We start from the raw sequence: 12,263 nt of genomic DNA, 5'->3' as shown, positions 1-12,263 counted from the left end.
GAAAACCATTGTATCAGTTCTTGGGAATAGCTTTAAGGATTAGTTTGAAATAAATGTTGTATTATGAGTGATCTAAGTAATATTTAACTTTGTTTGAGAAAATAAACTTTTTGAATTAAAAAGAAATGATAAAATAAAAGACATTGTTAATACAGATATTACAATTTTTAAATTCCATGTCAAAAATTACTATTTAATATTTATGAAATAAAAAGAAAACAAGAGAAAAAAGGTTTTGCATAATTTCGGAACAATTATTTGTTTTAAACGTCGTCATCACAGCAAAACCGCTCTTTTATTAATTGGACATTGCATATACATGCCTATCATAATACATGCTGTTCTTAATAAATGTTTTATGGCATATCAATGTTCAGGCAAAGAGGTGTTTTAATCATCTTCACATGGATTTACGAATATTACTACAAAGAAAGAAGTTTCAAAACGGTAAAACCGTGTTTTCTTTATCGAACGTATCTAAAAACGATACATAGCCTAAATACCTTAATGCATTATTCTTTCTATGGTGTAATTTAGATATGATTGTGATATTCAAATGAGCTATTTAACGTGTGGCCGGGAGCAAAGGAATGTGATCTTCGCATAGATAAAACGCTTAAAATTGAAAGTCATTTAAGGATAAATATGAATTTCCGGAATGCAAGTATTTTAAAAATTATTCCGACTCAATTAAGTCTTAACGGAAACGATGCTATTATGCTCAACTCTTTTTGGACTCCACCTTGAAATGTTTACTGATATTATCGACCTTTCAGATTTACAATTTTTTGGGCCACAGACGTAGAATCTTATGTGGATTTTTGATAAATAAAATAATGTTGATTTATGAAAACCTTTAAGAAATTACAATTGCATTTCGAAAAAAAAAAAATATGAGGCATTTAACAAATTTTATTATTTCTTTGATTTCGCTCCTTGGGAATAATTATGGATATGGTAAGTACATTTTATTTATATATATCAGAATTCTATGCACTGCAGATAAGTATGTATTTTATTTAGAAATAATCATCCATGTTAAATGTCTATGTATATTTGCTAAAAAGGCGTCATTCTAATATGCGAAAATCTACATGGGTAAAAAATAGCAATTTAAAAATAGAAATTGATGTAATTTCATTTGAAAACTCGTCTTTAATTTCCGTATCAAGTGACTTTTTGTCTAATTACAATCGCTTTTCAGTGTCATTAAAAATCTAATCATTTTAAAACTGATGTTTTGCAAAAAATAATATATTCGAAAATATTAATCATCTAATTAAAAAAAAAGTAATACATGGCTAATCAGAAATATTTTATTAAAAAAGAAGTATATTTTAACTTAAAGGTTATATCACAGGTCTAGATGTTAATCATTAAATTGTTTGCCTTCAAGAAGATTCTAAATAATTTCTTCTATAATTTAAGATAGTGTGATGTGGAATCTTCAAAAATAATTATTGTCATACATGTGAACTCCCGAATTCGTATGCAGTTTGACTTGTTTAATTCAAACATCTATAATAATTCTAGAGCAGAACTTAGCCTTGGAAAAGCATGCTATCATGAGCTCACGTGCACACTTTTGGAGTAAGCCGGAACTAGCAAACGATGGTGACGTCAGCCAGGATGAAGTGAAGTGTACACAGACTTTGACGAATGCAACTCAAGCGTGGTGGCAGGTGGATCTATCGGGGGCGAGCATCTTGTATATACACATCACATATGCAAAAAATAGTGAGTGTTATAGCATAAAGGATTTCAACGTAATTTGGAGGAAACCTAATCTCTGTGTTAAAAAAAGTAAAGCATTCAAAAGAAAAACTGAAAATGCAGCTCTTTAAAGGAGAATTGCAAATCAATGCTGTTTTTTTTTTTCAAATGTAAATTTGATGAAAACTAATTGATAAAAAGTCCCTCAAGCAAATTCACACGAAGTTTCTGAAAAGTAATTTATATTACTAAATGAAATGGCAGTATCTTTCTTGCTTTTTGAGAAAAGGTACTTGAATACCTGTAAGGACGTTTAAAGAAAGTGTGACATTGAAGACATTGAAAGGAAATACATCTTAATGAAGCCATGCACTTTGCGTCATTAAAAGTGAATAGTTGCATAGCTTCAATAATGGCACATCATGGATTTTTCTCTTTAGGTGCTGACACAATGGCAGGGTTTTCTTTATATATTTCTGATGACGACATTAATTTCCGTAACGGACACCTTTGTTACAATCACAGCGACTCTACACTTCCGGAACTGTATATGGAGATAAATTGCAAAGTTCACGGAAGATTCCTCACGTTCTATAATGAGCGACTTCCGGATGTTAAATACCCGGATGGTTATTCTGCAACTGCGGTGATTCAACTGTGTGAAATCACCGTTACAGGTAGGCTTTATAGTTGCGTATTAAAGGAAAAAAGGCTTTGGCTTTTATGTCCCCGCCATGATATGATCAAGGCATAACAATGACATCAAAAGGTTTTGATTTTTTTTCTTATGTTTTTTTTTTATTTTAGTTTGATTTTCACTTTGTGGCTTTATGATGCTATATCCCTTTTGCCAGATTTGTAGGACCGTTTTTTTTTCTTCTCCCGATTTGCATTATTTAAATGGACTTTGTGCAAGGATGCTGTTCGTTATCGCCATATTTCTTTGTACATAAAGAACATTTCATATGTGTCTTTATACTGATAAATTAAATAAAAGATGTCATTACGGTGTATATGGCTTGTTTTTTTTAACTCTTACCTTACTGTGAATAATGACATAAATTCAATGCAACTATAGTACTAACAAACAAGGACTAGGCCTTTCAACTGCCGCTAGGGGTCGGTGTTATGAACGATAACTCACTGCTGAAACTTGTTTAGAGCAGGCTCGGGGTATCTAACTGTTTACACGCAAGGCAGTTTTTAGCATTTCCCAAGTGTTTCTTTGCTCTCAGTAGAATCCAGTGATTTTAAAATTTAGCACCAATGTTAAACTTATTTACTGTATAGTTGCGGACACCGGTTTACTGCATATAATTAAAATTTTTAATTAAAATAAAAAGTGTAATCTACCCTCCTTCTCAGTTCTAACCTATTTAAATTTGTATACTCGGTCGTTCCCCTTCGTGCTTAGTAACACAAATAAGATGATCAATTGTTGCATTTACTTGTAAAAATATATATATTTACATAGGAAGCGAAAAAGCGCGAACACAAAAAACATGACATTAAATTTTCTTCTTCATAATAATCGTCAAAGAGAGTTAATACTATTGAATATCGTCTGTTTCCCATTCATTTGACCCTGTTATTTCAGGTAGAGTGAAGGCATTCTCTTTCTCTTGGTCAAACATTTTTGTGTACAAAACAAAGTAAGGAACCCTTTTGTGTATATAACAATACCAATGCTGAAGCAGCCTATATGTCATTCTTATAAACGATAACTCATAAATCGGCACTAAGTTGGTCATTTTTCACACCTGAGTTACCTGTCCTTAAACACAACATCGGAAAAGTCAATTATAAATGATTAAACTTTTAAATGAGGTAATTAAAAGTATGCATAAGTTATTATCTTTTTTGATAATTTTATGTACCTATAAATCTATCTATACAATGTTTTTTACGATATGTGCAACTTGAAAAATTAGTTGAAAGGCCTACAAGGACAGTTAGAACTCAATAAATGTAATACTTTACCTTGTCTTATTTTCCCTTTGCAAATGTTTCAAATACTCTAACTTTTAATATTATTAGTAAATTATATATATTTTTAAATATTATCTCAATAGAAGATCTTTATTTGGTCTTATAACTTACGACTATCTCTCGAACTTTGTATGTTTCGTTATATCAACCACTTGCTTACAAATATATGTTGATAGAATAATTTATATTTCCAGGTTGTGAAAGGGGAAAGGGAGGCTTTACGTGCACCCCTTGTTCTCAAAAATGTCGCGAAGGCATCTGTCATATAATGACAGCAAAATGTTTGGAGTGCTATGACGGTTACTATGGAATGGACTGTGATAAAGGTACAGTACCCGCATCGTTATTCTTTACAATTCTATCGTGTTCTATCGTGCGTGTATCCTATCGTATCGTGCGTGTATCCTATCGTATCCTATCGTATCGTGTTTTCCGTTTATCGTGTTTTGCGTTTTCTATCGTGTTTTCCGTTTATCGTGTTTTGCGTTTATCGTGTAGATCGTTTATCAGGTTCTATCGTGTATCGTGTTTTGCGTTTATCGTGTATATTCGGGAACCCTCGCATTTTATCTTTACTATGTAAAGAAACTACGGAGCTATTCCGAGTTTCTTTTTCGTTTTGTTAATAAAAATAAGATTAATTCAACCGAAAAAAGAGAAAATAAAGATTTATCCCTTTCTTTTTCATCAATATAAGAAATATTAAAGCGTAGAAGGAAAAAATAATAAATCGCATATTTCATGAATGAATAAATTGATTTATTAATAAATAATTAATTAAATAAATAAAATATTTATATCATGGTAAAGCAGAGAGTAATTGTCAACATTTAAACAGTAACTCTATTTTTCGGAAATGGAATTCGATCGATCAACTGGTCTATTTCTTTAAGAAAATAATTTATCGAATTGTATGATTTATTTTGTAAAAAATTAAATACTATTAATATGATTTTCTTCAATGAATCGGAGTTACCAGAGAAAGATTTTTGGTAAGCTACGATGTTCGCGTAGACAAAAAGCAAATAAATAGATAATAAGCAGGATATTGAAATGTATCTTTTTTTAATGCAATATTCTGTTTTTCCTTGTTTATCGTCTGATAACGTTAGAAATACCTTTACGCGTCTGACCTGCATGTATGCACAATTAATATTTAAAGTCTTGATGTTACAAATATAATATAACATAACACAATGATCCAGATGATTTTAACAACGATTTTGGCCGTATACGTTCAAATTTTAAATTTATTTTTTAAAGCTAATTATAAATTCCTTGACATATGTTTAAATTAATAAAAGAAATCAAAATTATAAAATATAATCAATGAAAATATTCTACCCAATTTATCACACCATGGCTGTTACTATAAAATAGAAGATTTTCATTAATTTTATCTGGCATTAGATAACATAAAAATAATATATACATGAACAGGGGAAAACATGAAGTTTTTTAACAGCTTACCTTTTCGGCGTGGAAATAAACTCAAAATATAATCCATCGGGATGCCAAAAATCAAAATAAATTGAAGTCCTTTCCTTTCAAGAAAACTGAGAAGTATGTGTAGCTCTATAATTAGCACACTGTCTTCCTGTGCGGTCAACCGCCCCCTCCCCCTTCTCCCCTAACTGACACCTCGGCCCGTGTGTGTGTGATCACCGTCAACATACCTGTACTGATTTCTCACCCGGGGTCAATTACTAACCTCGAATACTACCTGGTTCTAATGAAACGCATCTACTTATTTTCGGGATTTTGTTCCTAACTTGTTTGAACAATTTTATCAAAGATTTAATTCAAAATGCATTAAATAATTGTACGATTTATAGATTAAAAAATCATCTTGAATGTTAAATAAAAATTCAAATAAATCAATTTAATGAAATGAAGTCCCTAAACTCACTCCGTTGATTCTTTTTCATTTCGTACAATGTTTCCATTATGTTTATGTAAATAAGTCTTTTAATAAACATAAAAAAATATACTGCCGTTATGGTACGTGCACTTTCGGGTCATCGGGTTTTCTACGTAAAACAGACAAAATTAATTCTAGGAAACAATTTCATTGATCGTAGAAACGGATGAAATAGTTCTAACATTCTAAACTATGAAAATTAGCTCGCAATATTTTTTAACGGTATATTACTATAAAAATAAAACAAAAGGAGTCGTCTGATCCGCCATGATCATGCAAGATTAATAAATACACCGAATCAATTTATAGTATTAATCGATTTTATTCCATACGTATATTACTTTATTTAAGAATTCAATATTATATTTGGCTATTTGGTTAGATCTTGTTTATCTAATTTTAAATTGGTTGCGGACTTTCAAAATACCGCCTTTCGAATATGCCTAATATGAGATTACCGTGTCAGTGTAAAATGATTTTTAAGGTTTAATAATTCATTTCCGTAATTAAACCTATTTTTCGTTATTATTAGAAACAGTACACACGGAGTTTAATAGCAATGATTTATAATTATTTAGTCGGAAAAGTCGCATTTCACTCTTTTTATATTTGTTAATTAATTTTTCTGTTTTGTATTTTAAAGAAGAAAGTATTTAACCATTCAATGTTCGTTAATAAATACGAGGTTTTAAGTATCTGTAATGAAAAAATGTTTACATGTACATAAGTCAGAGCTTAGCGTAAACGTACATGTGCAGTTGTAGCAGATTCATATTCTCATGACACAGTTTACATGTATTAATGCAGATCGCCATTATTTTAATAATTACTTAGATTTCTATTCAGAAAATTTAATTTTCTTGAACTGTTTCGTTCTTGATAGATCTATCATGTTAAATTTATTAATTTTGTTGAAGCCGTTTTCTTTAAACCTTTCTTTCGGCCAGTCTTCTACTTGTATTATTTTCTAAGATATTAATATTTAATTGCGATTTTTGGATACATCGCAGATTGTAAGCTTTAGACATTAAATACAAATATTTAATTTATTGCGTCAATTTCTTCCTTGAAATAACTTGGTACTTGTAGATAAATTTATTAGATAGAAAATTAAATGTATATTTCTCATAAATAATAAATCTGTTTATAGAGTTTCAAAAGTCACACTCTTGAGAAGAAATAAAAAAAAAATACAGTCTCCATTTTATAAAAATCCATTTAATCACTGTCAATTTTTTATATAAATAAAAAAAAACAACTTTTGTAAAATTAATACAGAGATCTCAGGTTCTTAGCTTTTTATAATAATTAAATGTACTTTATAGTTTAGATTTGAAGCTCTGCGAGTATTTAAATTAAAATGTAATTTAATTTAAATAATCTTTAATCTTTAAATTTCATTCAAAATAATCTTTTCGTCTTGTTAAAAAACGTTCCGCATTTTGAAACAATCCTATCAGGTTTTGCGTTTATCCTATCGTGTAGATCGTTTATCAGGTCTATCGTGTTTTGCGTTTATCGTGTTTTGCGTGTATCGTGTTTTACGTTTATCGTGTTTTGCGTTTATCCTATCGTGCGTGTATCCTGTCCTATCGTGCGTGTATCCTATCGTATCGTGCGTGTATCCTATCGTATCGTGCGTTTATCCTATCGTATCGTGTATCCTGTAAAGAATAACGATGCGGGTACTGTAATTAGTTTTACAAATTTTACTAGTGAAATCTAATGTAGACAGTAGTTTCTATGCTGTTTATTTATTTTTTTATCTAGATATAATTATTATAGCTCAGCTGAGAGTACGTTCTTTCAAGGTTGTTGTTTCATTATTTTTGTGCGAAATATTAATTTTAAGTTTTTAGAGAAAAGAATTTGAATATCTAAAGTGTTTTTAAGCTAAGTTATCCTGTTTATCCGACAAAACTGCTATCAGGAAAAATTATAGTTATGATGATAGATGATCGTGAAATACATTATTAAGCGGTTTAAAATGCCATTTCTCTATCGGAATGCTACCTGTTGTTATATGTATTAGAAAAACAGACGAATTTTAGTTAACAAAATCTACATGAATTGATTCTAATAATGCCATAAAATAAAATATTGCGTGAAATTTCGCCATTCACTTCAATACTTTATTATTTTACTTTAGCCTTTGACTGTTTTAAGTGAATGTTCTTTTCATAATTTCTTTATTGCTTTTATTGCCTTAAATTTTGTTTGTGGACTTATTTTTAATTTTAGAAAATTAGGTAACTTTTTTACTTTTAAGTTAATTGTTTCCCTATTTTTTTTTTAAATCTTTTGTTTTCTGAAATACAAACAAATAGTCCATATTGATAATATATTCTATTTTGCAGCGTGTAGTAACTTCACATATGGGTACAACTGTACTGAGCGATGTGGAAAGTGTGCAAATGACATCATATGTGACCACATGAACGGAACATGCGCAGAAGGATGTCTTCCCGGCTGGTTAGAGCCATTTTGTAACTCCTGTAGGTAAACATAAAAATAATCCATATAAAATAGTAATTACATGAGAATAAGAATGACTCTTCCCTTAAATAGATTTACGCTCTCATTTCTTTTTTTTTTCATTTGAAATTTTCTAATATTTTAAATCACAAATAAAAATTTTATAGAGGCTTTATGCATACAGCTATATATGTCAAAGAACGATTTTTTTTTCTAGAAAAAAATCTTTTAAAGTATTTCTTTTTAAATTAGCTATGAATTAAATTATAATCTGACAGCTTGTCCAACGGGCTTTTATGGATACAAGTGCGCGACATCATGCAGTGGTGGATGTAAAACAGCTGGACAATGTGACCCTATTGATGGACGGTGTATCGGTGGGTGTATGGCTGGGTGGAAAGGGGACCGATGCACTGAGAGTAAGAAAACATTTTTTTGTTCTACATGCATTATCTGCAGTGTAAAGTTCAATTTATTATCAAGGATGAAGGGATGAAAAAAAGAATGAAGGGCATTTGCAACAATAAACGTAAGTGATTTAAAAGCCAGCAGTACGGAAACATACAAGTCCTAATAAACTTCTATTCATCTAACGGACTTTAATACATATGATTCTTTGCATTTAAGTTAAAAAACGGCCAATTCTCAAATAAGAATAATGTTTCCAATAGACATGTTTTTTAATTCTAAAATTTGTACACATTTTCATTTCATTTTAATTTCTTATTGTCGAACATAATTATGATGGATTAAATATATTTGTATGATTAAAAGAACCGTCATTTTTGAAAATTAAAAATGCACAAAAATATAATATTTTAAGGTACAGACCCATCCAGCCTTGTCGAAGAGGATACGAATACAGCTGCGATAGCTATTGGTGTAATTGTCGGCGTAATTGTCATCATTATTGCTATAATCATCATTATCGTATTCATCAGGTAACTTTACAAAGTACAGTTTCATGTTTGCTTTTAATCTGAAAGGTTCTTATGTTGAATGTTGCAAAAGCAAAAAATAAATAAATAAATATATAAATAAAAATGATTTTTACTCTGAAAATTGTATATCTATAGAAAAAAATACAATTACACGTAAAATAGATTTAGAAATGATTTTTTTAAAAGGGAGAACACGGTCAATTAATGTTGATATAAAAATTTCATATTGAAAAACGGAAACAGAAGAACTCTACAAAAAATTATGCTTCTCTTCCGTAAATAAAGATAACAGATAACATTATGTTATCAAAGCGATCTTAAAAACAAAGTTTGAAAAGACAGAAAGATCAATTGATGTTGTTCCTGATGTTGTTCCATTTGTCAATCCCAGGCCCCAAAACTATTAACTGAGAATAGACTTAAGTCAAAAATTTAATTTTTAGTATCTTCGGTTCCGTTCAATGTATTAGCTTGAAAGTTTGCAACTGTGCAAAGACTTCAATTCAAACATATAGTTAAAATTTTATTCTATTATTAATATTATTTCGGAAGTTAAATTGATATGAAATTTTGACTTAAGTCTGTTCTCAGTTTATGGTTTTGGGGCCAGATTGTATAACTTGTATGTTAGATCTAAGTGGGTTTTACTTTTTTTTCAGATTTATTCAACGGTCAGATTCACGCATCATTGCAAGAGAGAAGAAATAAGAACGACTAAATGCTTTTATATAAATTAACAAACAAAAAAAATACAAAAAGATTTTATGATCGAATGGTTTAAATCAATTACTAAGTAGAATTGATTTCATCTTACTAGCTCGAAGAATGTTGAATTTCGAATTTGTATTTGCAAAACCTTCTGTGTTTTGGAAAACTCTCAGAAAATTAAGAAAATTGAAAGAGATTAATTGATAGAAAGACTCAGATTAATCATTTAATAGATTTAATTTTATCTTGATAGCTCACAGAATTTTTAATTTCATTTTTTAGTATTGTTATATAAAGAGTTACATTGTATATACGTATATACTTTTTTAGAGGATGTTAAATAAAGATGTACACAATATTGTTTTGAAATACATTTGTAATCAGACCATCCTTGAAATGATGTTTGTTTGCCATCTCCTCAGATAAAAGAAAAAAAAATCGGTGATTTAATTTGTGGTAGAATTTAAAAAATAGCATTGATATTGGCAAGATAAGAAAATTCAAGAAAAAAAACCGGAGGTTAAAAAGTTGTTTTTGCCAGTCTGCCAGGAGAGGGCAATTAAAAAAAGATGCATGTTTATCTAATAATATGTACATAGGTATATAATATCTACAAATGCAATGATATGAACATATGCATAAAATAATTTACAAATGTAGTGATATGACGAATGTACATATATAATACTAATAATCTACAAGTGAAGTGGTAATGAAATCATATTTAATATTTTTTTTTAAATGTATTGTTATGATACTATTGTTGATAAAATGGGCCTATATAATGAACAGTGTTTCTTATTTGAAATAAAATTTAAGTACTTGTTTGAAATGTTTTTTTTTTCTTATAAGGAAGCGGGAAGAACAGAAATAAAAGCCTAAGGGCAATATCAACAGGTATCTGCGCAGTATACTATGAAACCGTTTTTTCCTTTTAAAGGTTTGAGGTCCTTAATACATGTATAAAAAAAAATGAATGTTGTAAGGATACTGCTTCTCTTAGCAGTGTCAGGATTTTAGCCCTACCTTTTGGACAGTAGAAGAGATTTTCCGTTTGTTATGTCTTATATTTGTCTTTCTAGTTCTGTTGTCTACTTCGTAAACATTTTTAACCTTATACATGTACATGTTGGCAAGCTTATCACAGTTTCTTATTGCTGGTTTTGTACATGTCAAACATAACACTTTTATAGGGGGGAATAATATCATTTTCGAAATTGATGATAGAGACAAGAATTATTGAACAATCAGATTAACCAGCTCTGATCATCCGTAAAGTAAAATATGATATTTCTGATCCCATTAAATTGACTAAAAAACCAATACAATCAAACCATCATAAGGAAAAGGTAGACAAAAAACGCTTGCACATCAAAACAAAATACACCAGAATACAAGAACAATTTACGTATACAATTGCAATAATCCCCTTTATTTTCAGGACAGTTCTTGCATGTTATTTTAAACCCCTCATTTTTACTGTCAATTAAAGATTCAATCAACAAATTTTTCCCATAGCTTGTAAAAGTTCATTATTCTTTAAAATTATTTCATACTACACTTCCTACAGATTAAGTCATAGGATTCTATCTTTTGATACTTGAGCACATTAACTAAGTATCATAATGTCATCAATAGCATATTTTTTTTTCAAAACTCATTATTTTTCTATAAAAAGGCAAAATTTGTTATTGCTTTTATTTTGCATAGCCCTCTCCCAATAATTATGATCAAAAACATTTTAATTAACATTTCAATCATAGAATGAATTTCAGATGAATCTTAAGCATGATTTTTTCAATCGCTAGGTGGGCTTACATTTTTAATATTACCTAAGGTGTTCAGGTTTATCTAACTTCTTCAAAATTCATGAGTATTGTTAGATAAGAAAGCCTACATTACGTTGATATCCAATGGAGCGTTTTAAGGAAATTAAATGGATATTTTTACTTGTTGAGTTAATTAGTATACGGACAGGGTCATTTCATTGGTATAGTCAAGATTTAAGCCATATTTCAGAGCAGCATTCATTTCTATGTAACTCACATTTGAAATCCATTTACCAATTGATTTACATGTATTTAAACTTTATCTTGCTTATTTATGGCATTCTCGGTTGTCTTTCAGCTTAAAATATTTATTTTGAAATAGTTAAAAAAACTTTTTAATGCAGCATAGACTTTTCATCCTTTCACGGATGTTACCTGTTTTCAGACATTCATTGGTTCGTTGTCGCACAAATCACAATTTCTTAATGAATTTGTGGAAATTTGAAAAAGTTATATTAGGAAGTGTCGATTGCATCATTTAGGCTAATTTTCAATGTTAACATTTTACCATTGCTTATACGCGGTTTATTTTTTCTCTTAAGATAAAGATTACTTCAAAAGAATGTTTGTAATGTTCTTGCTCGGAAATACAAGGGAAAGTGCTCAGATGCTAATAAAAAAAATACCTAAAACTAAACAAAAAGTTGTTGCAAAGGGACATCGTTTTAAAATTGATCCATCTACAGT

At 29.5% G+C, this 12,263-nt stretch overlaps 1 protein-coding gene across 1 annotated transcript; it reads left to right on the top strand.

Moving 5' to 3' along the window:
- The first annotated feature begins 675 nt into the window (after window positions 1-675).
- On the top strand, window positions 676-9,822 carry LOC134259796 (multiple epidermal growth factor-like domains protein 10). The gene is made up of 8 exons (XM_062742398.1): window positions 676-957; window positions 1,534-1,737; window positions 2,154-2,390; window positions 3,897-4,028; window positions 7,981-8,118; window positions 8,377-8,517; window positions 8,922-9,039; window positions 9,699-9,822. The coding sequence occupies exons 1-8, from the start codon at window positions 894-896 to the stop codon at window positions 9,745-9,747; spliced, it is 1,083 nt and encodes a 360-aa protein (XP_062598382.1). The 5' UTR covers window positions 676-893; the 3' UTR covers window positions 9,748-9,822.
- The last annotated feature ends 2,441 nt before the right edge of the window (window positions 9,823-12,263 follow it).

Source organism: Saccostrea cucullata, unplaced genomic scaffold, assembly GCF_032062105.1.
Source record: "Saccostrea cucullata isolate Sc308-1 unplaced genomic scaffold, CSIRO_AGI_Scuc_v1 ctg940, whole genome shotgun sequence".
In the NCBI taxonomy this organism is placed as follows: Eukaryota; Metazoa; Mollusca; class Bivalvia; order Ostreida; family Ostreidae; genus Saccostrea; species Saccostrea cuccullata.
The sequence above is the reverse complement of the archived record's forward strand: the minus strand, read 5'-3'. Positions and strand labels throughout refer to the sequence as shown.

Excerpts from the sequence above, each read along its gene's own strand:
- LOC134259796 (XM_062742398.1), top strand. The coding sequence starts at position 894 with ATGAGGCATTTAACAAATTTTATTATTTCTTTGATTTCGCTCCTTGGG. Across the intron at positions 958-1,533 it reads TGGGAATAATTATGGATATG|AGCAGAACTTAGCCTTGGAA; the intron begins GTAAGTACATTT and ends TAATAATTCTAG. Across the intron at positions 4,029-7,980 it reads TGGAATGGACTGTGATAAAG|CGTGTAGTAACTTCACATAT; the intron begins GTACAGTACCCG and ends TCTATTTTGCAG.